Raw genomic sequence first — 26919 nt, 5'->3', positions numbered from 1 at the left:
CAGAGTGACCTATGGCAGGGGGAGGGTTCCTTGGGCCATCTTCAAAATACCCAATGGAGAAAGGTTCTTTCCACGACATCACTCGGTGCTCATAAATGGGCAGAGATTTTAATCCAGCCTTTCTTGGTCCAGCTCTGATCACTCCATCACATCAGCGCTCTAGCCTCTTCAAAGAACCAGGCAGAAGCAGAAATCAAGGTTGAGAAATAGAAGATTGCACAGAAAAAGTAACAGTCTTCAAGAAAGAAAAAAAGCATTCAACCTGCGTCTCACAACAGCCAGCACTTGCATCCAGTAAAGACCGAAGCGAATGTCTCTGTCAGTAATCACAAGCAGGTCAACTCTATTATGACTGGAAGGGGGGCTTCTCACTCCCCCCAGCCATAGTCCCTTGATTCCCTGCCACTACCAAACCTCACCAGCTGTTTGGACACTTGTGAGCCTCTGAACATGTGCAAAATATTAGCAAATGACTGAGTGATAGGTGAGTGAGTGAGGACATTTTTTTTGACACAGCATGTTCTTAACCAAAGAAATTTTTTTATTGTAATACAATAAAATTCAAAAAGCATACAATATGTATGAAGATATATCACACTAAGCTAGCAGCTACATAAGAAAAGAAAAACATCATTTCTAGCTACAGCTCTTGAGAGTAACAAAAGATGCTTTAGAATTCCTTTGGGATGGGTGCCCATCTTGTCGGAGACTCTGGGGGTAGAAACGTGCTTCCTTCACAACCCCCCGCCTTCTCCATCACAGATGTAATTCACACAAAAAAGATTGCAGAGCCTTTTAAACTCCTTGTGAGTTAGGACCAGCCTTGCCAAATTCAATGGCAAGGCTGATCCTAGGCATGGCAGCCATGGAGAGCTGGTTTTATGATGATCCAAACAGCTTTGAAAAAAAATCATTTCTCCATCGCAAGTTGACAGAGCAAATGGCTATGCCCAGGCCCCTTTTATGGCTTCTCCTTCCTGAGAATAGAGGAGCTTTCCCGGAGCCTGAGAGCTAAACTACAAGAGACGAATTACACGACAACGCTCACGTGAAGGGAGTCACAATGTTAGCCAGGAAGCTGTTTTAAAAGAGATCGAAAGGCTCTGTCAATTTCCCCTCTCTACAGAGCAGCAGAGATTGCTCCTCAGAGGGTTTATTTATTTCATCTTTCTCCTAGAAGGGGAGGTGAAACCTACAGAGCCTTTGAGGGGCAAAGGAGAAATCAGCAAACCTTAGCTGGCTCTGTAGAAAGAGGAAATTGACAAAGCCTTGCAATCTCTTTTAAAACTCCGCTTCCCAGCTAACATTGCGACTCCCTTCATGTGCGCGCATCTCTTGTAGCTTAGCTCTGAGTCCTAGGTAAATTAAACACTAGCTTGCTATCTAAAGACTTGTTTAGTATTTCCTTAGTATGATATATTCAAAAGCAGTGTTTTTAGGATTGCATCCTTTAGAGCTTATTCTAAAGTCCTTTTGTGTAACACAAAAGGGGAAAGGCTATATTTAAAAAATTTACTAAACTAAAAAAAAAACCCATCAAAATAAATATATATACATATATATACAACAAACACATACACACAATAAATCTTTAAAAAAACAAACAAACACTATGTACCTCCTCATGCAGATTCTATAATACTCCTATGATCTGCTGAGTAGTTGGTACAAAGCATAAAAGCTATGCAATAAATGGGTGGCATCGAAAAGCAGGAAAATCTCTCTTTTGATCTCTTCATTGTCTGTCAAAAGGAAATTTATATATAACCCCAAAGTGCATAAAGATCACGTAGAGAAAAAGCTGAGGAATAATTCCTTGCCCCACCCATGATTTGCATTTCTTTTCTGCTAAAAGAATGGCAAATGCCAATCCTGCTTCTTAAATAATTTGAAATTCCTCTCATACCTGACAGCAGCAGGATCTTTAACACTAACATTCAGAGTCTCCACTCCAAATACAGCTTTGGTATAAAATTAAAGGATCTAAGTCTCTAACCAAAGAAACTTTATCATCCCGAAAGATCCTTGGTTCACAGCAAGTATAAGAGGCAGGCCTCAGTTTTCAGGTACCACAAACAAAATGATCTTGTAAAATGAAGAAACAACGGTACCATTTTTTCACTGGAAAGGCTCAGAGCAGCAGGATTTTTATAGTGCAAATAAATGGCTCAAACAAGGAGGTATTTAAGAAAACCTTCTAGGCAGAAAAAAGACACTGTACGTGACAGAGTCTGAACTAGCTAAGTAAATAACACTGTCCAGTGGCAAAAACCTGGATCCCTGAGGTTGATGACATCCAGTACGTATATACAGCTGAGAGGTTGCGTGCTCCGGCCCCCAATGTTCTTCTCGTTCCCTAGGTTGCACAGACCCTTGGGGTCTGGGCCCTCGACTGATGCTATGCAATGCAAGGTCCGTGGTAAATAAAGCTCCCCTCATTCATGATCTTGTTCAGGAGGGGGGAGTGGACCTGGCGGGTATTACGGAGACCTGGCTGGGCCGGGAGGGGGGGCTCCCCTCGTTGAAATGTGCCCGCCAGGCTTCCGTGCATTCCATCAGCCGAGGGCTCAGGGTAGGGGCAGGGGAGTGGCGGTTGTTATAAGGGAAAGTCTTTGTCTGAGGGAGACTGATGTGCCTCAGGTAGCCGGATGTGAGTCTCTACTTGTGAAGTGGGGCCGTGGGGTGCAGATGGGCCTGCTAATTGTGTATCTGGCTCCCTGCCGTGTAGCGGCGGCCATGCCTGAGCTGCTTGATGTGATAGCCGGGGTGGTGGTTGATACCCCTAGGCTAGTGGTCATGGGGGATTTCAACCTGCCATCTGTTGGCGAAGCGTCGGAGGCGGCTCGGGAGTTCATGGCCTCTATGACAGCCATGGACCTGACCCAATTAGTTCAGGGCCCTACACACACTGGGGGGCACACTCTGGATTTGATTTTTGTCTCTGGCCAGTGGTTGAATGACCTAGGAACAGGGGAGTTAGTCACTGAACCCTTGTCATGGTCAGATCATTCACTCCTTCGACTGGACTGCTGTTTAGCTACCCCCCAGGGAGGCGGAGCTGACCAGGTGGTTCCGCCCCAGGCGCCTGATGGACCCGGATAGGTTCCTCACGGAGCTTGGGCCATTACCTGAGGCACTGGCTCATGCCCCGGCTGAAGAGCTGGTGGCTGCCTGGGATAGGGCGGCCGCTGGAGCTTTGGACTGTGTCGTGCCTTTGCGGCCTCTGACCCGGTGCCGATCCCGAGTGTCCCCCTGGTTCTCTGAGGAGCTGAGGGAGATGAAACGCCGGAAAAGACGCCTAGAGAGTGGTTGGAGGGCCAGCCGTTCCGATTCTGACCAGACACTGGTACGGTCTTATTTAAGACCTACCTAGGGGCGATAAAGGCGGCGAAATCCAATTATTTTTCCGCTTTGATCGCGTCTGCTGATAATCGCCCAGGCGCCCTGTTTAGGGTGACCTGCTCCCTACTTCACCAGGGAACGCGGGAAGACCCTTTGCAGGGCAGGGCTGAGGATTTTGTCCAATATCTGCACGACAAGATCGCTCAGATTTGGGAGGGTCTGGACTCTGACTGGGTGGGTATAGATGAGGGGGACAGAGGTGGGTCGTGTGAATGCCATCTGGGAAGAGTTTGACCCTGTGACTCCCGAGGACATGGACAGGATACTGGGTAGGCTTAGCGCTGCTACTTGTTTATTGGATCCATGTCCCTCCTGGTTGGTGGTGGCCTCCCGGGAGGTCACACGAGGCTGGCTCCAGGGAATTATTAATGCTTCTCTGCGAGAGGGTTTCTTTCCAGCGGCCCTAAAAGAGGCGTTGGTGAGGCCCCTCCTCAAGAAGCCTTCCCTGGATCCGGCTGTATTAGTGAACTATCGTCCAGTCTCCAACCTTCGTTTTGTGGTGAAGGTTGTCGAGAGTGTGGTGGCGCAACAACTTCCCCAGCACCTGGAGGAAGATGTCTATCTGGATCCGTATCAGTCGCGCTTCAGGCCTGGGCACAGTACGGAAACGGCACTGGTTGCATTGGTTGATGATCTCTGGAGGGCTCAGGACAGGGGTTGCTCCTCTGTCCTGGTCCTGTTAGACCTCTCAGCAGCTTTTGACACCATTGACCATGGTATCATGCTGCGGCGGTTGGAGGGGCTGGGAGTGGGGGGCACTGTGTTGCGATGGTTCTCCTCCTTCCTCTCCGACCGCTCACAGTTTGTGCTGACCAGGGGGCAGAGGTCGACCCGGAGGCACCTCACTTGTGGGGTGCCGCAGGGGTCGGTCCTCTCGCCCCTTCTGTTTAACATCTATGTGAAGCCGCTGGGTGAGATCATCCGTGGTTTTGGGGTAAAGTACCATCAGTATGCTGATGATACTCAGTTGTACATCTCTACCCTGGATCACCCCAATGATGCCCTTAACGTGATGTCCCGGTGCCTGGAGGCCGTGCGGATCTGGATGGGGAGAAGCAGGCTCAGACTCAACCCTTCCAAGACCGAGTGGCTGTGGTTTCTGGCGCCCCGTTATAGCCAGCTGGTTCCATCGCTGACTATCGGGGGTGAGATTTTGGCCCCCACAGAGAGGGTTCGCAACTTGGGTGTCCTCCTGGATGCGCGGCTGTCATTAGAAGATCATGTGTCAGCCGTGGCCAGGGGGGCTTTTTATCAGGTTCGCCTGGTTCACCAGTTGCGTCCTTTTCTGGATCGGGACGCCTTGCGCACAGTCACCCATGCCCTCGTTTCCTCCCGTCTGGACTACTGTAACGCTCTCTATATGGGGCTCCCCTTGAGGACCTCCCGGAGGCTGCAATTAGTGCAGAATGCGGCCGCACGGGTGATTATGGGAGCAACACGACGCGCCCATGTAACACCTCTCCTGCGTGAGCTACACTGGCTTCCGGTGGTCTTCCGGGTGCGGTTCAAGGTGCTGGTTACCATCTTCAGAGCGTTCCATGGCTTAGGGCCTAGGTATTTACGAGATCGCTTGCTGCTACCGATAGCCTCCCACAGGCTGGTACGCTCCCACAGAGAGGGCCTCCTCAGGGTGCCGTCGGTCAAACAATATCGGCTGGTGACCCCCAGGGGGAGAGCCTTCTCTGTCGGGGCACCTGCCCTCTGGAATGAATTGCCCCCGGAGATACGTATGGTCCCTGACCTACACACCTTTCGCCGTGCCCTTAAGACGTTATTGTTCCAACAAGCGGGGCTGGCCTAAATATGTTTTAAGTGAATTGTCCTGTTTTTAGTTAAATTATTTAATATGTTTATATTTTATATTCTTATTGTTTTATATTTGTATGTTTTACTTTTGCTGTACACCGCCCTGAGTCCTTCGGGAGATGGGCGGTATAAATATTCAATTAAAGTAAAGTAAAGTAAGTAAAGATGTGTTTTCTATCCCTTAAAATTCCTGGGGGGAAATTTGGTCAACAACACTGTTTTCTGCCCAGGAAGGAGTTACCAAGCAGCCTACATTCCAGAAAAAGCTCCTGGCACCAATAATTTATGACTTATATATGGCTTTAAGAGAGAACAAGTTGACCTTCTCCCCAAGAAACTCTACAGAGGCAGCTACTGGTAACTGAAATGTTTTGCAGGCTCAGTCTGAAAAGAGACATCCTTGCCTTTAGGATTCATTCTTCGTAGGCATACAGATGCTTGAATATAAGAGATTTCCTGATTTTTACCTCCACCCCCTTGAGATTCACATTTGGGTCACAGAGTGTCTCCAGCAAAGTGTCCAAAGATGCCCCTTTCCCATTTTTCTCCTGCCATATCCGAAGCATCTGGAAGTGCTGTTCAGCCACGCTGTTTCTGAAGTTCGCTTGCGCAATCTCAATCTCATTTAATGTCAAACCAAGGACCATCATGTAGGACTGCCACTTGTTGAGGGGCACCTCCTCCACAAAAGTATAAAAAGACCGGAGCAGAACTAGAAGGGAAGCAGACAAAATGCAGTGTGAGTGCCATGATTCTCTGCAAGTCAAGGCAAAGAAAAAGCCCACATAATATGGTACTGGGTACAGAATTCAACATACCAGGGCTCATTTAAGAGCAACAAAAAGTTTCATATGCTTTATGAAAGGCCACCCTACATATGAGCCTGGGCTTGAAAACCAGTATTTTATCGTCGCCATCTGAAGAGAAGCTGTATTGTATTTATTTCATAAAGCTGTTTTAATGTTATTTGTATGTTTTAATCTGTTTTTAATTCTTATTTATGTAAATTGAAATGTTGTACTCTGCCCTGAGCCTGCCTGGCGGGGAGGGTGGACTAAAAATCTAATACAATAATAATCATCATTATGACTGAAGATGTGCTTGTAAGCATGAGTAAAGACCAACTCCGGCCTCTGTTGCACATACAGGGTGGCATCCACGCCCACAAACAGGTCCCTAAAGCACGGCTGGCCAACCCCTGCTGCACAGCACCTTGTACCTCAAGCAGGGATGGCGCCAGGGTTTCCAGCGCCTGAGGCCAGGGTTGCACACGTGCACCTGAACTGCATGATGATGTCACGTGTGATGTCATCACGCAGCGCGTGCTGCTGCTGGCCGGCCCATTGGTGCAGTGGGTGGCTGGGACAGTGCACAGGTGCCCTGTGCCGCCCGGGACACCTGCCGTGCGTGGTCCGTGGCTGCTGCGCCCAGCCGGGGGCCATATGCTGGCTGTAGCAGCAGCACAGGGCGGTAGGGCTGGGAGGCTGCAGCAGCTGCGGCTTCCCATCCTTCCCACTTAGCCACCAGCTCCACGGCATGTGCCTCCGCCCCCGGCGCCCCCTCCAGCCCCCTGCACTCGAGGCGGGGGGGGGGACTACCTGCCTCAATGGGTGCGCCAGCCCTGACCTCAAGTTCCAAGCAAAAATGTCTTCTCCCCAAAGAAACCAAACCATTAAAATAAGATCATATGAACAGAAGAAGAGGCCTGATATATCAGACTAGTGCTGTGTCTCAAACAGCAGCCAAATCAATTGCCTTCAGAGGGCCAATGGACAGGGCAGAGAGGCCAAGGCCTCCCCCTGATGCTGCCCCCTGGCACTGGCATTCAGAGGTTTGCTGCTTCTGTACATGGGGGTCTCCTTTACTCACCATGGCTAGTGGCCATTGACGGTAGCCATGGATAGCAGCCTATCGTCCATGAACCTGTCTAATCTTTCTTCCAAGGCCCTATTTTGGGCCCCTGGGGGCAGACAGAAGTTTATGGGACATACAGTTTGTCCTATGGTTGTGCTCCAACTGCAGAGCATCAAATCAGTTTTCTTTTGGTTTTTATGTTTATATACTCTTCATTGTAAGTGCTGCCACTTGTGTCGTGTGATGGTTAGTGGGTCTCCTAGGACTCGGAAGACCCTGGCTCAAATCCCTACTTCCCCATGAAGCTCTGTGAGTAACCTTGGGCCATTCACACACTCTCAGCCCTCACCTCCCTCGCAGGGTTATTGCAAAGATAAAACGGAGGAGGGGAGAGCCATGTAGGCCGCCTCTTAGCTCCTCGGAAGAAGGAAGGTATATAACAGAGAGACAGTTCTGTTTACTGGGTGCTTTCATACAGACTGTTGACTTTAACTCATGCAGTTTGCGTTGTTACCCAGAATAAAAGAGCTCACAAGTCTCACTGAAGACTTTACAAGATCAAAATGCAGAATATAAATGTTTTAGTTAAACATGTAAGATCAAACCAAAAAGTAAATATTGCAGAGAGAAATAGGTACATTTTACTGGGGCCCAAGGCTGCACACCCATTTCAATCAAAAAGTGAAAAGTATACAGTTTCAGCTATTACATTAAAATAGCACTTATGCAATGGATGAGATGGAAGCATCATAAGTGGTCCCATTTGAGCGCTCTCACTTACAGCGGGTGGCCATTGCCAGATTAGCCAGCGATTAACCAATGCCACTGTGGAACAGGCCCAGTAGGCTCGCAACGAGGTCAACTCAGGTCTTTGAATATTAAGGAACAATTATCTAGCACCAACACGCATGCAAGAACACAGAGGAAGGAGATCAGAAAAACACTTACTCTCTGCTGGGTCTTTCTCACCTACAGGAATGAGCTTTCTCCTCTCCTCCTACAGTCAGAAAAGAAACAAACCACATGGCTTAATAAGATGTCTCATGGAGAGGGTAAAACAAGTAAAGATATGCTCTCTAACTCCACGAAGAAACTAATGCTAGACAGTAGCCGAACAGGAGAGTTTAACACAAGCAATTGGTCTTCATCTGGGTATTTGAATTAGCAGCACCAGCACTAGCCTTTTGTGTTCTAAGGACCCCAGGCTTGTCCGAGGTACGCTAGCTTGATTTTGATTCTGTTCCAAGACTCAGTCGCTATGTATACAAAGCAAGCCTCCAGTTACCTCCTTTTGCAAAGGGATTGCTTCCTCAGGCTGCCTTGCTGCACTGGGGCCAGCGCGCTTTGGCCAGGATGGCTGGGGTGCCAGATCTACTTCAGTATTCCGTTCATTGTCTTTACTCTCCTGTTGTCCACAAATGAATTTTGTCTGTAGCCACAGGACAGTCTTGCAATAAGTACAAAACATTAATTAGCCCCCACACACAAAAGTTAATAGTTGGCCATAGTGAGATGGGGTGAGGGCAATTTAAATACAGAAACAAGCTGGTAAGAGTAGCAACAGTAAGTCCCTTGCTGGACAACGGCCATCCATTCGAGTAGAAAAGATACTCTCAGGGCCAAGCTACACATGACGAATGACACTTGAACAGCAAGTGTATTTCTCCCTGTTCACTTGCCCTCCACTCAATCCACTTGCCATTCAAGTGTCATTCGTCATGTGTAGCTTGGCCCTAAGTGTTTCCCAACCTGTGGGTTGGGACCTAAAAGTGGATCACAAGGCCTCTAGAAGCGGGTCACGGGCCAGCCATCCCTAATATCAGCTCCGGCCCTTGGTGCATTTCTCTTTTTCACCTCTTCTTCCTTTCTAGCTTCTCATATTCTTGCCTTGTCATTCCCCTTTGCAACAATAACGAAGGGGGGAAAGGTGTCTGACAACTAGTAACTTTATGATAGTGGGTAGAAGATCGGGGGGGGGGGAGGCTGGAGAGTGGGTGGGAGCTGTTCAGCACAGGCAGAAGTGAGAGGAGGAAAGAAACAGGTGTCTGTGAGTGCAGCAGGCTGTGTCTTGGTGCAGCTCCTTAGCAGCGCAACTTCTTGCCCTGCCCCTTGGAATGCTTCATTACCTTCTACTTGCAGTGGGAAATGTATAGCACTGAGCCAAATGCCACCCATCCCTTTGCTACCATCTTCCTGTGTCTCCTCAACTCCCCTGCCCCCAGCACCTTTTTGGTCTCTTGGACCAGCCCTGGGTGGGTCATCATACAAAGTAAATTTGGACTTGTGGGTCACCATACCAAAAAGGTTGGGAACTACTGCTGTAATCAATGACCTGAGGGCTGTGGGTATGAGAAGCACCACATCACCTGTAAACTGCCTGGATGGTCAGGTGTTTCAAAGATGAAGTACAAATCTTCAAAATAAATAAGGCCTTTCATTTATTTATTTAGAAAATTTATATGCCTCCTCTCCAGAAACTTGCACAGGCAGCTTACAAAACAGAAGCTTACAAAACAAAAACAAAACATTAAAAGATAATAATTAAAATCCAGCATTAAAAAAACAGCCCAGCATAAAAATATAGACCATAAAAAGAGACCAATCAAAGCAAAATCAGAAAAAAATGTAAATATAACATAGAACTTAACATAAATAACAACCACCCCTCAAACTTCACAATAGTCTAATGCGCATTTTTCAAAAGAAAGCTTTACAACCTTCTGTGAACCACGAGAGGATGATCTGGTAACCTCCATATAGAAGAAGGTTCCAAAGTAAGGAAGCTACAGCTATAAAAATTGCACTTCTAACTATAACTGTGTTGGCCAGTTGTAAAGTGGAATGATAAGCAATGCATGTTGATCTGACCTCAAATGACTAAGGAGGTTCTCACAGAATAGTTCAGTGCTAACATGTCAGCATACCACAGAGAAAGAGGTGTACATAAATGTTCTTGAGGTTTGTGTGTGGCTCAGTGCGAGAGCATGTGCTTGGTGCACAATTCCAGTAAAAGGATCTCTGTTAGCAGATGTTGGGAAAGGCTCTTCTCTATCTATGATTCTGGAGAACTGCTGCCAGTCAGAAAAGACAGTTCTGAGCTAAATGAAAAAGTGGCCTTATTGAGTATTAGATACAGGAAACTATTTTTTAAAGAATACACATGAACATATACAATTCATATAAGCGTCAATGTGATGTAATATTTAATGTTAAACTAGGACTAATGAGACATGGGTTCAAATACTCAACTGAGCCAGGAACCTCACTAGGGATGATTCCGCACACGTTGGATAATGCACTTTCAATGCGCTTTATCAATCATTTGAGGTGGATTTTTTGTTCCGCACACGAAAAAATCCATTCCAAATGATCTATAAAGAGGATTGGAAGTGCATTATCCAACGTGTGTGGAATCAGCCTAGGTGATCTGAGCCAGTCATGCATTCTCAGGCTAATTCTACCATCACAGAGTTGTTGATAATAGCATACTACTGGAGCTTGGAGGAAAAACAGGATAAGTGTGCCCTCTATATATTGAATTCTGAACTGAACCTACAGCGTAGATCCCAAGTGGCTGCTGCAGCTTCTCTTTGAAACTGGAGGTGAGTTAGGGGGAAAGGAGGAGTGGGGAGGAAGAAGAGACAAAGAGGAGTAAGGGAATCAAGGTAGAGGGCAGAAAGACAGAAGCAGAGAGGAAAGAAGGCAGGGTGGATTGGAGGTAAGTAACAGAGAAGGGTAGGTGGGAGAGAAGGAAGGAAGCAGGGGAAAGGGGAGAAGTGAAGGGGAAGGAAGGAAAGTATGGGGAAAAGAACCATGGTGAGGGGATGAGATCCCCCCTCCCCATAGGTCATCACTGATCCCTCTCACACAGAGTTAATTTATACCTTCTACAGAGAAGAAAGTAGATAACATTTACTCACCTTGGAGTGGATCGAGTTTGCTCTGTTTGTTGTGTGGCCTGCAAAAGAGAGCAGAATGCCATTAGTAAACTTCAGCCTGTGAAGCCCAGATCAGGGTTAGATAAACCATGTTAGTCAACTAGCCAAGAACGAAGGTTGCCACTTGCTCCTCCTCCTCCTCAAGCCCAGCATCTCAACAGTTTCTGATGCAGGAGAAGCCAGTCAGACGCCGACCCTCTTCTCCAAAGTTGGAAAGTCTGCGCCTACACATTCACTAATGCAATAGTGATGTGAAGGCTGGGCCTGACATGCCCCTTGCTGTGTCAGAACCATTAAAGACAGAAAAGCTGCATCAAACCATCAGTGGGGTTTGGTTTCCTGCAGTAACCACCAACAGTCAGGGGAAACACTACATTCTCCTACAAGTTGTACCCAAAGTTGTTGTCCTTTTGCAGGTGCAATTAAATGTGGCACTGCCATTTAAAGAAGGAAAAACTCAAATGTATGGGTAAAGTCTACCAATGACTACTGCCATAAAATTTTAGTTTAGTGGTTCACACTTGAACATGAGACATTTGGGCACGGGAGTCACCTTTATGCACAGTTGGATCCAGCAGTCATAACTGTCAACAGAATGGGACTCTCTCACCTCTCCTGACCTGCTAAAGCCCAAAATGCTGTTCTGGGCACTCTCACAAACAGACTAAGGGCACAGCTGCCTCCATTAGTGGAAATCTACCACTAAATCCAACACACTTTCTAAAAGTATCTGGCTGGCCTCTGCTAGAACCACATTTTACTATATATAGACATGTTTTAGTTCATCCCATGTAAAAAGCAGGCAAGTACAAAAAAAACCCCATCCAGCAATAAACAGATTTTACTGAAATCTATTAATCTCCACCCCCACCCCATTACTCATCATCACCCTGAGCTCCCACAGGCCAGCACAAACGGGTAGGCTTTACAATGCTTCCAAAGGTGCTTGGGACTGGATTGGGGGTGGTTGGGGGCAATAAAGTCAGGACTTGTCTCTCCAATCCTTAAGGCTGAAATACCATTCTTACCTCTAAAACACCACCTGGGATTCCTTCTGCGCTTATACATCAGAAAAATGATGATACCAGCAATGATGACCATGATGATGCCACAAAGAGACAAAATAAGTGTTTTGGAATCTCAAAAGGAAGAGAAAATATAAACATGTAAGACAATAATGAAGTGGTAATTCGCATTCAGAACCTTACCCTTGCTCAAAATAACAAAACTGGACTACCTTGGGCACAATCCTAGAAGGAACACTGCCTCTCTCACCTGCCATATATGTGCAAGTACAGAGAAAGAGAAACCTACTGCTCTTTCCTGAAGGAGGAGGTGGTGAGCTCGTTTGGACTGGTCTACATTGTATGTCACTTTGCGGGGTGCAATGCTTCTCCATCACTTCTCCATCAGGACACCTGGGGAGTAGGGGGGGAAAAAAACATGTACTCTTCTTTCCAAAACAAAACTACAAGAAACTAGAATTCCAGATGCATCCCTCCTGCATGAGAAGCAGCACCTTAGAAATGAAATACACTTTCAGAATAAAGAATATGGTACATCCTCCTTAAGTCCACAGATAAGCAACATTATGATTCAGGAGAACTAGGTTGTATCACAGCAGCCAAAGGAATAGTTCACTCTTTGGTAACTTATCAGCTGGAAACAAGGCACCCAGGCTCCAGTTGTTATGAGCAGGGCTTTTTTTCAGGGGGAACGGAGTTCCGGAACCTCTTGAAAATGGTCACATGGCTGGTGGCCCCGCCCCCTGATCTCCAGACAGAGGGGAGTTGAGATTGCCCTCCGCGCCGCCACAGATCTGTCTGGAGATCAGGGGGCGGGACCACCAGCCATGTGACCATTTTCTCTGAGGGCAACCCACTGAGTTCCACCACCTCTTTTCCCTGAAAAAAAGCCCTGGTTATGAGGGTGCTGCATGTATGTTTAGCCAGTTCACTTTTTTGCCCTCCTATTCAAACATAAATTAGCCCTCCCAGGATTGTACCATATCAAGTGTAGATGGAAGGCAACATATCTTTCGACACCTTCTCATGAAACAAAGCCCCGTGTTCTAACGTAGGAGAAAAAGAGTTGTTTTAGCTCTCTCCTCAGCTCTGTTTCTTTCTTTTTTTTTTTTTTTAAAAAAGGGAGGAAGGTGGGAATTCACGAGTGTCACCCATATCTACTATCTGAAGTTGTACAGTCCTAGGGTTGCAGTATGCCTGTTTTTCCCTGAGTCTGTAGTTCAGGTCATATATTCTGCAGTCAGGACCATTCACCCTGCCCAAGGAAACTGCTTGGCAGTGAATGGGTTGTAAATCATGGAAAGTGGGTCTATGGCATAAGAAAAGCAGAGAGCTCTCAGAGCATCCCAAGGACCTCCCATTTATATTTTGGAAGGGGCATATTGGCATAGAAGGATCTGCAAAATGCTGATTATTCTGTACCAAAGGCGGAGAAGCCACAGCGGATTTGGATGGGGTTAAGTGGTGGTGGCAGTGATTTGTGAAACCGACACATCTCTCTGCCTAATCTTCAACTGCCTACAAATGCACACTTGCTGCTTTCTCTAGTGCACAGTAAACCTTCTCTATTTTCCCCTCAATCTCTATTTATTCTGACTAAAAGGGGATGGGAGGTGGGATTCCAAACACTGCAAATTCTTCCTAACTTTTAATAATGATGATAATAATAACTGTGCTTATATACCTCTCTTCTAGACAGACGAGTGCCCCACAGAGCGATGAACAAAGTCAGTGTTGTTATTACCCCCACAATACAGCTAACGAGCTGGGGTTGAGAGAAGTGGCTTACCCAAGGACACCTGCTGAGCTCATGGCAGTAGTGGTATTCGAACCAGCAGAGTGCTGATTGGCAGCCCAAGCACTTAACCACTTTGCTATCAGAATAGAGGATGCCAAGTTTGTGTTTCTCAAAAGCAATTAATGAACATCACTTTGCACTGACCTGAGCCTGCATTTATGGCACGTTTCACATGGCTGGTCAGGGAAACAAAAAGTACCCTCCTTGCAGGCACATTCAGTATTACTGGTTCTGTTGCATGACTTCAGCTCAACTTCATCTGGAAAGACAATAGCACTTGAGTTTGCACATTCTCACTCATTCAGTCCGCAGCAAATAAATACAAGACACTTAATTTTCACGTCGGCACCTGTGGCTTTTGAATAGCCTGAGCCATGCATGCATTGTAATTTGGTGGGGGGGGGGGAGAAAGAGAGAGAGAGAAAGAGAGAGAAAGAAAGAAAGCTCAGTACAGAACACATTCTGTGAACTTTGGCTTTCAGTTTAAAAAGAAAGCCAGTTTCTGGTCCTGTGCAGCTAGTTTGGAAAATGCCAATGCCTGACGTATCTCAGAAATTCAATTAGATTCCCTGTGGTGGGGAGAGCAGGTCTTTCTGCCCGGCTTCCTGCCCTGACCATTATTAGCAAAAGCAAAATAAGATTATGCAAAATAAGACAATGAGCATAAATGCAGAATGGAGAATCCAGCTTTTCTTGACCCAGAAAATAATGTTTAGCATGGAGTAAAGAAAGCATTGAGTAGAGCAAACCTAAGGAGTCCTTGGCACCTTTCTTTACAAGTTTTAAATTAATTATGTGCAGTCACTGAAACTCATGAAGCTGCTTGATTCTGAGTCAAACCAGTGGTCTATCAAAGTAAACATCATCCACTCTGACAAGCAGTGCTTCTCCAGGATTTCAGGTTGAGGTCTTTCACATCATCTACTACCTGAGCCTTTTAATGAGAGGTGCCATGGATCAGACCTAGGTCTTTCGCAGGCAAAGCAGATGCTCTACCACTGCCCCATGGCCCCTCTCAAACAGAACCCTTCCTCTTCAACGGGAAGCTTGTTCCAATCCCTACAACTGCTGGCTGATTTTGACCCCTTAACGAGAACCTTCCTTCCCACTTCTTCCCATACTCAGTACCTAGAGATCTGCAGATTTTGCAGGGGGCACAGGCATGGAATGCGTTCCAGTGTGTGGTGAAGTAATCACTGGGGCACAGCTGGCAAATCGACTCAGAGCCTGCAGTCTTACATTCCTGAAGGACGAAATGACCTGCAAGAAAACAACCGTATAGAAAAGTGTAAAGCACTCACTCAAGAAGTATGGATTTTTCAGCAACTTGATCTTACTGCTTCCCTCATGTACAAGGCCCCCATGATGTGTGGACCTTGCCATTAGGCGGCAGATTTGGGGGAAGAAGAGATGCCACTTGGTTTTCTGGCCTCAAGCACCAAAACGTCCCGGACTGACTCTTCTATCAAGGGACAGGTTAGTTGAGAGGCTGGATGCAACCCTCAAGTTTATTGTATAGGATGGCCAGTGAATACAGTGACACACATCCAACTAATGTCATGTTCTGCCTCTCTTTACATTTTTATCCCGCCCTGCTCCAAACAACCCAGGGCAGTGTACGAGGTCCCCCTACAATTCATCTCCCAATAACCATGTGGGGAGGTTAAGCTGAGAGAAAGTAAGCGAGCAAAGGTCACCCAATGAGTTTCATAGCAGATAATTTGAATCTGGGTGTCCCAGATTCAAATTATCTGCTAATAATGATAGGATTATCTGCTAATAACAATGGGAGATTCTCTGATTTATAGTATATAACCGACAACTTTGTTTACACTTTTTGCATTTGCACTTTCTAAAAATTAAAAGTCATAAAAATTATATAATTAATTCAGGTCTCTTAGGACTTCTTGTCCTCCTTGGTTTTTCTAATCCTAATCCAATACTAACCATCACACCTCTCTGGCTTTCTTTGAAGATAAAAGAGTTAAATCCAGCAGTGTGCAGGCAGAAACATAACTAGATGCTGCATTTTTCTCTTGTGGAAGACCTACCACTATACCCAGCTGATTGGGTGGTGGAGAGTGCCATCAAGTCATAGCTGATTTACAGTGACCCCTGGTGGGGTTTTCATGGCAAAAGACTAAACAAAGGTGATTTGCCATTGCCTGCCTCTGCAACCTTGGTCTTCGTTGGAGGTCTCCCATCCAATTATTAACCCAGACCACCCCTGCTGAGATCTGATGAGGTCAGGCTTGCCTGGGCTATCCAGGTCAGGGTACTCAACTGATTTAGCTAGCAGATATTCAGTAAAAATACTGATAGTTCCAAGTAAGTGTCATATTCAAAATATCACATTTTCAGGAAAGTAAACAGCAAAAACTGAGCAAAGGATTCTTTGCACTGCGCCTTGCACAAGTAGAAAGGTGGCTCAGAACATGCCATGTAAAACTTAGCTCAAGGAACCAGCATAAGGGTCCCCCCTACAATGCTTCTGCAACAATGACCCTGATACATGTGGAAATAGATGATTAAAACAGCTTGGCTTGTATCCATCAGAAGCCAAAGCCCCTTAAGCACCCGGAGACAGTACTGGCATGGCAAATGTAAAACAAGATGGTAGGTAGCTATTAGCAGTCATCTTCCCAAGGCTGAAACCAAATCTCAGCCATTTAAATGAAAAGACAATTTTGAAAAAAGAAAAGAATCATGCTTTCCCCTGCCTGAATGACGAGACAGTTTTTAATCAGCTGTTACACCTAATTGCCTGAAACGAAAAGATGCTTTCAGGAAGACGAGGTTGTTGTAGAACTGATCTAATTAAACTAATAGTAAAACTTGGCCATGTAGGTTTTGCAAACTGGAAGCATTTGTAACACGGTTTCTCTGCTGTAAAATCTACCCCAAAAGTGATTAAGCCTTTCTTCCAAATAGGATTATTCAATTGCAGTTGCTGGTAGTGAGAAAAAGCTCAAGAAATACTATATTGCTCATTATTCTTTGATGAAAAATATGTTAAGAAATAGACCAGAAGTATTTTGTAGATTTGGGAACTTTGGATTAAAAAAAAAACCCAAACAAAAAGGTATTGACACATTACATCTAATAGAATAACAAAATACTGCCAATTGAAAAACAAAACTAGTCAATTGTAGTTGTAAAACAATGAATGAATTATTTTAATGCAAATTAAAATCCCTTTCAAAGCAATAGGTGCTGCTTGTATTATTTCTGGTTTTTAAACTCCCAAATATAATTTTTTCCTGCAAACCTGGGACTTTTGTCAAGTTTGTAAAAAATATCTTGACTGTTCATGGCTCCAATCTCTGGATTTAAGTATCCACATATTTGGCCACACTGAGATAATACTGATTGGGCAGCCATGGAAATCTGTAGTAAAACAAAGTTCGAGTCCAGTAGCACCTAAAAGACCAACAACATTTTCCAGGCTATAAGCTTTTGTGAGGCAAAGCTCACTTCATCAGATACTACCTGGAAAATGTTGTTGGTCTTTAAGGTGCTACTGGAGTTGAATATTAGAAAAAGTTTCTACAATGAGGATGATTCACCTGGATTGTCTTGAAACACCCCCTTGGGCTGTATTTTTTTAAAAAAAGAATAGAAATAAAGCAAAGAAACAAGATGGGAGTCCTAGGCAAGTCATCTTTATCAGACCTCTCCTGAGCCACACACCTGCCTCCCCCGCAATTGACACCCAAGGCAAAAAAGCCACTTGACCCTTATTTTGCAACCCAAGAAAGTAAAAGTCTTAAAACAAAGGTCCACATTTCTAGGATGTTTTAAGAATAGATGAGGAAAAGGCAAATCAAGGCCAGCTAGTTTTATTTTATTTTCAATCCAGCTAATAACTATTAGTAAAAAATTGTCCCACAAATAAGGAATATTTAAAAAAGGGTTACACATCACAAGCAGCAAGACTGAAGGATGTTTAGCCCCAAATTTTTCTGATTTTGCAAGAGATCTTGTACTGTAGAATCCTCATAGCAAATAAAGCTATGGAAGTATTTTTCTTCCTGGAGTGGATTTAGATTCTGCCCACGGCCCCAAGGCCTCAGCATTACCTAAATGTGCTTTTATATTCCTATTTTAGTTTCTTTTTATGAACTAATTAATTTGGTGCATTTCTTGAACCATGTGTTCCCATCTCATATTACTCAACAAGGAGTAGCATAGGTAAGCATACAGGCCAGACTAAGGGTCAGAGAGATCTGGAGAACAGGGTACCTGCAGGGCACATCTTGCAGAGACGCCCCTGATATTCGTAGAACTCACTCGCCTCTCCACTCTGAGCTGACACCACAGGAGAAGTCTTCCGAGAGATACTCAACGCTTTGGCTTTGCACTGAAAACAAAAACAAGAGAGCATGAGTGAAAAAAATTTGTCTGACTCTTTATCAGAAAGCTTTTTCTGAAAGAGCAAATGTCTATCCGTCAATTATATAGTGATGATGACTTCACCTCTTAATTGTTCCTGGGCTCTACCCAGGGCTGGTTCAATACCCAAGCAACAGGTATGCAGGAGAGAGAGGGTATGTGTTTGGGGTGGCAAAATGTGTTAAGCTGGGCTTGGTTCTAGAGATCCCTTTCCAGGTGCAAAGGCTCAATTATGTTCCAAGTTGCAGAATAAGATCTCTAACGTAGAATTAGCCAGCATCTGTAAAGTGCTGTCTCAGCTTTTGGTTCTGGGGGAAGGAAAAACACAAACACACACAAAGCCAACTTGCCGGCCTTGTAGTCAGAGGAAAAACTGTATCATACATGTCCCTGTAAAATGACTGCTGTGATCAAAGCATCTATTAAACTGGTATGATGGAGCGTTGGTTACGGACCAGAGATGCTTGGGTTCAAGTCCTGCTTAAAATAAATAGACACTGTGAAACTGTTGCTGGATTTTTTAAAAAAAAAACCTGCTCAGCTGTAAAATCTGTGCCTGTCATTCTTCCACAGGGCAAAATGGAACTGCCCCTGTGAATATCTCTTTGATCTCCTGGAAGAAAATACTTGAAAACAAATGCACGCATCCATCATCAAAAAACCTTTCCTGTTCAATATAAACTGCAAGGCTTAGTTTATAAGGCTTTAAGAAAAATCATTTGGCCACTTTCTTATGATCTTCTGTACTGGCCCTACAGTTGCCAACTCCAGGTTGGAAATTCCTGGAGGTTTGAGGGTGGAGCCTGAGGAGGAGAGGTGGGGCATAATGCCATAGAGTCCACTCTCCAAAACAGCCATTTTCTCCAGGGGAAATGATCTTCATAGTCTGGAAATCAGTTGTAATTCTGCAAGATCTCCTGGAAGCTGGCAACTCTAATTGGCCCATAGCTTACTTTCACCTCTACCACTGTAATGTCACCATACACCTCATCATCCTGGGAGACCTCCAAGTATTCAATTGTTATTAATCAAGGATGAAAAAGCCATCCAGCTTTTTCTATGAAGTCTAAGCTTCCAGGAAGAATATGGACACCTCGAAATACTCAAAAACTTTACAGAAATCTCAGCCCTGAGGATCCCCCATCAGCATCTGCAGCTAAAAATGGCACACATACCCTCCTGCCTGGTATACTAATGTATGTGGAACTGAGCTGAGGAAAGTAAATGGGAAAGTAACACCAGAAGAAGATATGAGAGTGAGATACAGGAAGTGACTCAGAAAAGTACAGAGAAAGACTTGCAAGCAGATGTTTAATAAATACTTCTTCTGTATTATTGTTGCCTGACTCTCAGCTAATTACTACCTCATTTGAAATATGATGAGAGCAAAGGAAAAATGAAATTAATTAGACCACAAGCTGATGGCTGTGAAAAGTGAAGTGTCGCAGGGGAAAAACTGTAATGATTAATAATACATGTTAGTTTTCTTTTTGAGTCCTTTTGTGTAGGCCTCTCTTGGCCTTGTTTAGTTACTTCTCTCTTTTTTTCCTTTCTGTGCCTTCCTTAATTCTATTTCAATAAAATTAAAATTATTTTTTTAAAGAAATATGATGAGAGCAGTTTAGCAGCAGAACCCAGCTAAAGCAGTGCAGCAGAACAACTAAAGCAGCAAAGCGTTTTGCAACATGGAGTGGAAGAAATCTTGAATGGAAAGCTTAAGGGAGTCTTCAGCAGCCATCTGTATCAAGTGAACCTGAGCATCAGAAGACATTATCCTAAGATGCTCTTGGTAAAACAGTAACAAACAATGCCTGATCACAAAACTGGCTGTTGGAAAGCTGAGCCCAGCTCCAGGGAGTAGGTTGGCCCACTGTCTAGGGTTGCCAGCCTCCAGGTAGTAGCTGGAGATCTCCCGGAATTACTACTGGTCTCCAGGCCACAGAGAACAGTTCACCTGGAGAAAATGGCTACTTTGGGGGCTCTATGGAATTATGCCATGCCAAGGTCCCTTCCCTCCCCCAAACCCACTTTCTCCAGGTTTCTCCCCCCAGATCTCCAGGAATTTCCCAACTTGGAGCTGGCAACCCTACCACTGCCTCAAAAGATACACTCCTCTACTAGCATACCCTGGGGGGAGGGGGGAGGAATTTTCCTCTGGAAAATGCCCAATTCCATCAATTCTTAGAATAGCTGCCTTTCAGGCCTTAGAGACAGCTCAGCATTGGAGAATCAATGTCCAGCCATCTTTCCTCTATGTATTTCCAAAGCATAGCTTTAACTATTTTAAGCAGTTGAGTAAGCCACACTGAACACCTAACTGGTCAGTCTTTACAGGGAGGGCAAGGAGGACCCCCGTGTCCAATGAGATTGTAAGGGGGAGTTATAGGTCCTAATCTGAGGAAATACCCTGCTCATTGGCTCATGAAAAACTGCTCTCTACTTGGGCAGAGATACAGAAACAGAGGGCTGGGGACAGCTCTTTTTCCCCCCCAGGTCTGGCTCTGACCTGGATAGCTCAAAAGAGCCTGATCTCATCAGATCTCAGAAGCTAAGCAGGGTCAGCCTTGGTTAGTAATTAGGTGGGACCTCTCCAATGAAGTGTTGCAGAGGCAGGCAATGCCAAACCACCTCTGTGACAGCCAAGCTACAAGTGACACCTGACACAGGTTGGACACTTGTTTTTGATGGGAAATGTAGGCATCCTGGTCTTGCAGCTGTAATGGAGAGCCAAACTGCAAGACCAGGACGCCTACATTTCCCATCAAAACTTGAGGGAAGCTGACAAGTGTCCAACCTGTGTCAAGCGTCACTTGTAGCTTGGCTCTTAGTCTCTTGCCATGAAAAATCTGTCGGGGTCACCATAAGTCAACTATGACTTGAGGGCAGGATTTCATTTTCATGGCCCAAAAGAATATCTTTGAGACAGAAATGCAGGCTGTACATAAAAGGAGGAGGCTACACCTTCTCAGGTAAGAACATGTTCCATGGCATATTTAGATGGCTGCAGCAGATATCCAAAACTGAGTTGCTGAGAAATGCATGATGGCAAAGGACAAGAAGGACGAACAGCCATTTACCCAGATACAGGAGGGGAAAAGCCAACAGCAGGTTATTGGAAGGTACGTAAACACTAATGTGAAGTAAATGAGAATCCAGCAGTAAAAAAATGCTGGAAAGCAGAGCCTACACAATGGGGCAGTTGAAATAACTCTGGAAGAGCAAGAGAGATTTTGAGCAACTCATAGGGTTGCCAACATCAGCTTGGAAAATTCCTGGAGATATGGGAGCAGTGCCTGAAGGAGGAGGAGTTTAGGGAGTGGAGGGAGTTCAACGAGATGTGATGCCACACAGTCTGCCCTCCAAAGCTGCCATTTTCTCCAGGGGAACTGATCTCTGTAGCCTGGAGATGAGTTGTCCTTCTGGAAGCACCCCAGTCCCCACCTGGAGGTTGGCAACCTCATGACTCATCTTGCAGCATTTCTCATCTGTGATGCCTTCAAAGTGTCCTGTGCCTACCAAGATCCAGCCTGGTAAGACACCCTCAGTTTCCTAAGCAGCTTTTTTTGGGGGGTGGGGGTGGGGGGAGATGAGAGAGAGCTTTTGGACACCCGTTTTCACACACAGACACAAAATGCCTGATTCAAGTCCTGGATCTTCTGCAGCTGTTCCAAGTCAAAGCAAGAGAAAGTGAAAGTTCTCACAATGGAACAGTCCGTTAAGACTTCATGATGACTCTGCAGAAAATCCTTTCTAAGTTCTGATGTGGTTACAGTTAGTGAAGCTAGGGGGGGCAGTCTAAACCATGTCATGTTCTGCTTTAGCTGTCAGAAAGGCTTTTAACCGTTGCGATCTTGCAGAGAAAGAAGAAGACTGTAGTCCACACAGTTGCTCCAATCTTATGCCACAACCATGTGGAATTCCCCTGCTTTGTATGGAATTCCCCGGCCTTTATTACAGACTTAAAGACAATCCTGGACGTGGAAGATTTTGGTGTGTTTGCAAGCCTACAACCAGCTCTGATGGGGAAAATTCTGAGAAAGGATTCTGTATTCACTCCTTTCCTGCTATTAGAAATGATGTGTCATCATTTGTTGGACGCCTATGCTCTGCAAGGGTCAGGAGAGCATTTGACACCCTGGGAATGAAGAATTTAAAAGAACTACAAATGCCAGACCAGAATTTAATTGTGGCTTTCCATCTAACAAACCTGTTATTGCTCACAGGAGCAAGATTTGTCTGCTGCAGATGCCATGCCTCTTCAGGATGTGGAAGACTGCACAGACACAGAGGAGAGGTGGACATGGAGCAACCCCATTATTTAAGCTGGGACATCTGAACCAAAAGAAAAATCCTGAGAGATGCCACTCTGCTCTCACCAGCTCTGGATCCCATTCCCAGCAGGCATCTTAGAGCAGAACCACAAGTGACAAAAGGCACAGATTGGACACTTGTCTGCTTCCCTCAAGTTTTCATGGGAAATGTAGGCAGCTTGGCGGAATGTTGGACAAGAGACAGTTGAAAAGTCCATTGGACAGCAGTCAGAGAGCGAAGCTGCGAGACCAGGATGCCTACATTTCCCATCAAAACTTGAGGGAAGCTGACAAGTGTCCAGTCTGTGCCTTTTGTCACTTGTGGTTCTGCTCATAGATTTGGAAGGGAGAGCCAGTCCAGTTCCTAGAAGAATGGGTGCTGGAGAGAGGCACTGTCCCTGCCATTGCAAATCTTCCTGATGAAAACTAGGGAGAGTCTAGGAAGGGGCCACTGAAAGAACTGAAGTGCCTTCTTATGTTATTTATTTAAAACATTTATTAGCCACCTTTCTACCTTACAGCACTCAAGGTGGCTTACAATATAAATAAAATAACAACCATAAAAATACATAAGAGACCACAATTTAAAATCACAATTTAAGACTGCCAATAAATAGAAAAACCAAATTAATCAAATGCTGTTCTAAATACCATTCTTTCAGTTTTGAGATCGCAAGGTCTCCATTTTTTGCAATATGATTTCTGCTTCCCAGGAGCTACTGAGCATCTAGTGCCACCTTAAAAACATAATGCTTTTTTTTTAAAGATTTTTATTGGATGGGTTAACATATACAAATCATAATATTTAATATCAATCTCCATCGCATTATATTGTTCCCACCCATTCCCCTCCCTTTTTCATTGACTTCCAACAGTTTTCCATTCCCTTCATATCCATTACATCACATTACATCTTTATCTCCTAAAATAATAATTTCTATAATATTAGTTTCTACTTTATACTGCATAATATGTAGCATAACATACCCATCTTCATCTACATTCCATAACTATCTCCTAGCTTAACAAATTACCCTTTATAATATAAACTTCTAATTTATATATTATATATAATATAGCATATGCTATAACATATCACTATCTACAACATGTAAGCCCGCTTTCTATTATTATTAAATTCTAACTTATAATATGTAATATAATACCTTATTTTAACCTCTAAATTAAGTAAAATAAAGACCTATCTTCCCCTCAACAATTATCCAAAGACCACATCTTCCCTTTCATGTCCCACTTTTTTCCCACAAATTTCTTAAGTTTCTCCCAACTCATAATATATTCCTCTGTATCTTGTTCTTTAAGCTTCCTTGTAAGCGTATCCATTTCTGCCATATTTTTTCTTAAAAACATAATGCTTTGTCGCATAAACTGTCAATGGGCCTGGTGAATTCCCAGAAAAGTAACAAGCATTTCAGGGATGAACAGTGCAATCCTAAAAAGAATCACTCCAGTCTAAACCCATTGAAATCAATGGGCTTAGACTGGAGGATCTCTGTTTAGGATTGCACTGTAAGCCTTCTAATGTCTTGCAAATAACTTTTAAAAACCCTCTTTCACAGCTATTAGATGGGTTTCTCAGCTGAAAGAAGCAGAGTCAAAGAAATGGGGACAAATTTCCTGTACAAACTCAGATTAAAGTTTTTTGTGTGAGTGTGGAATATATGTATCTGATGCTTTGCCATTACTTTGTTCTTATGATTTTAAGGGAATTGCATAAAGAAGCCTTCTAGATATGAACTTCTATGAGCTATAGTTGCATTCTGTCCTTGTGATTGCAACCAATATATTCTATATCAGCCTACAGCAAAGGAAGAAATGAGAAACAGGAATGAGCGTAATGAAATTTGCAACTTTGGGTGGGGGGGGGGACTGGTTCCACTGCAGCAATTACTTCTATCCATCCCAGACTACAAGGGTACCAAGAATAACAGGGTGCAAAAGTGGAAGAGGAGAAGCTTGGTCCAGGAAGCCCATGCAAGGACCTGAGAATCTAAGTACTGGATACATTGTTTACCAGTCCACCTCATGTTTACCCCAGGCCCTGTGCTGACCAGATGTATACTGGGACGTCTATGCTAAAATGTAATCCCCAGGTGCATAGAGGTTGATTCAGGTCAGATCCTTGTGCATTTTCATATTTCAAGTTGTAAAGCCCTTGAGTATCTTGACTGAAAAGCCGTATGCAGTAAATTACTTGAGCCAGTGGACTTCAAGCGCTCATCACCATAAGGTTCTCGTCTCCTCATTAAGTTTCAGCACTTGAACTATTTGTACATATCTTGTTTATTACTAAACAAGAGGGATGTGCCAGGGAGCAACATAAAGCGCCACGGCTGACCACACGGCTGACCACACGGCTAGGGACAGGGAGAAAGAAGAGCAGTCAGATTACTGTGGCTGACCACAAAGCCAACTGTTGCACTTGGGAACACAGAAGGTCAGCATGCTGCCAGCCTCCACTTTCAGACATACAAGAATTGAGTCAAAAAGAGGAGTCTTGTCTAGCAACTCTGCACACTACATTAGGACAACATCCTGAACACACGAAGCTGCTGGCTACCTGATCCTTTTAACAGACAATGGCAGGGATTGAACCTGGGACCTCCTGCTTCCCAGCAAATGCTCTGCTACTGAGTCACAGTCCGTCTTGTGAAGGCATGCTCTAACCATCCTGGTTTTCTGTCCTTGGCAAAACATTCTCCAAGTTTTCTTTTGGGCAAGATCTCAGGGACACTCTTTCATATTTCTGTCAGTGTGCAGACCCAAGAATTAAGAAGAACTCTACTGAGTCCAGCATTCCAATTTTCTGTAGAGGCCAGTCAACCCCTCCCCCCAAAAAACACACACACAAGCACTGCAAGAGAACAGCAATTGATACTCAGTGTTTTACTGCATGCAAATATGGAGGGTCTATTTAGCCATAACAGATAACATCCAGTATTAGACCTCTCCTCTATTAATTTCTCCAATCCCCTTCTAGAGCTACCTAGGCCAGCATCCATCATGCCTTGTGGCAGTGAACTCCATAATCTATTCAAGCATTGCATGAAGTAGTTGCTTTTATCTGTTTTCAGTTTACGGTCCATTGAGTGACCTGCAGATGCTTCCAAATTTCAGCTCCCTCCCTCCAGCAAAGTGTCTTATCTCCAAGCCTGCCTGCTTTACAGATTTGCTTGCCTTTCTAACACCCTACAACCCTCTTCAGTTAAGCTAATGCTTCTTATCTGCATCCGAAGACCTGCTAAATAGCTAAGAAACAAGACTGAGAGCTCTGGCCGATATTTGCCCAAAGACACACAGCAGCAAATTTCCAATATCTAAAGCACACTTGTTTTACAGAATAAAACCAGCAGCACAATTTATTCCTAAATGCATTTACTTTTACAGTAAGAGTAAGAATTAACTTTCTTCAGAGGATCTGCCCCTTTGTGCAATCCTAAAAAGAGTTACTCCTTGGGCTTAGATCGGAGGAACTCTTTTTAGGATAGTGCTGATAATGATCTAAGCCTGCCTCCTGATTAGAAGCAGCCAAGCCAAAAGCAGTGACTCATGCGAAAGGCTGCTTGCAGAGAGGCTTCATGGTTCAGTAATCCTGTTGTCTCTCTACATTCTGAGTAGCCAAATGGTCCAGAGCACAAAGCTGGACCGGCCACCCATAGTGGAAACAGAGGAGAAGGCAGTTAAGTGACTGCAATACATCTTGCATGGACACAGTAGGCAGACTCCACTGTATGCAAGTTCACTTGAATTCACAGCTCCCGTGAGCAAATGCTCTCAGGTGTTTCTTGCAACACACAAATAGCTCTTTCATGGTACCGATTTGAGAGGGATTGCTTTAAGCACTTCTGTTCCATTTCTGCAAAAGATACTCTCAGACCTGATCTGGCAAATGCACACCAAGGCTTTCCTAGGAGCTTAGGATAGTATGAAAGAGCTGCAATTGTCTCCAGTATACATAGAGGTAAATGGGTGCTGCTGACAGACACCCTGCCAGTCTACAGCTTCCCTTTCATTTCCACCCATAGTCAACTATTGAGACAGCACATCTTTGCAGAAAGTGTTTGAACTGCAGTTCTGTCCTAAGTACTACCTGACGCATTGTGCAACTAGACATAAAATGTTTACAAAGTTTAAAGAAAACTATGGCAGCAATTTACAAAGTTGCTCTACATCACATGTGAGTCCAAGTCAAATATTATACAACAAGTAAAGAAGACCCAACTGCAGCAGAGTAAAGAGAGGAGGGCCGTTAGACAGCGATCTTTAGTGTGGGAAAAGAGATGTTCACAAGATCCAAAACCATAATCCACACACAATTTAATAAAACCAATCCAATTTTGATTTGGACCAGTATGGCTTACATGCAACTCTTA

The 26919-nt window shown here is 44.6% G+C and overlaps 1 protein-coding gene across 1 annotated transcript in view; it reads right to left on the bottom strand.

Annotated features, from left to right (window-relative positions):
- Nucleotides 1–5021: 5021 nt before the first annotated feature.
- Nucleotides 5022–26919, bottom strand: part of TNFRSF10B (TNF receptor superfamily member 10b) — a 55594-nt gene continuing 33696 nt past the window's right edge. Inside the window, exons 4-12 of the mRNA XM_054998069.1 lie at nucleotides 18066–18183; nucleotides 14952–15083; nucleotides 13968–14082; nucleotides 12315–12418; nucleotides 12029–12139; nucleotides 10983–11020; nucleotides 8348–8509; nucleotides 8011–8059; nucleotides 5022–5920 (exon numbers count right to left, since the gene is read on the bottom strand). Coding sequence (XP_054854044.1) covers nucleotides 5622–5920; nucleotides 8011–8059; nucleotides 8348–8509; nucleotides 10983–11020; nucleotides 12029–12139; nucleotides 12315–12418; nucleotides 13968–14082; nucleotides 14952–15083; nucleotides 18066–18183 — 1128 coding nt within the window. The 3' untranslated portion in view covers nucleotides 5022–5621. The remainder of the gene's footprint in view (nucleotides 5921–8010; nucleotides 8060–8347; nucleotides 8510–10982; nucleotides 11021–12028; nucleotides 12140–12314; nucleotides 12419–13967; nucleotides 14083–14951; nucleotides 15084–18065; nucleotides 18184–26919) is intronic.

Source organism: Eublepharis macularius, chromosome 14, assembly GCF_028583425.1.
Source record: "Eublepharis macularius isolate TG4126 chromosome 14, MPM_Emac_v1.0, whole genome shotgun sequence".
Taxonomy (NCBI): Eukaryota; Metazoa; Chordata; class Lepidosauria; order Squamata; family Eublepharidae; genus Eublepharis; species Eublepharis macularius.
The sequence above is the reverse complement of the archived record's forward strand: the minus strand, read 5'-3'. Positions and strand labels throughout refer to the sequence as shown.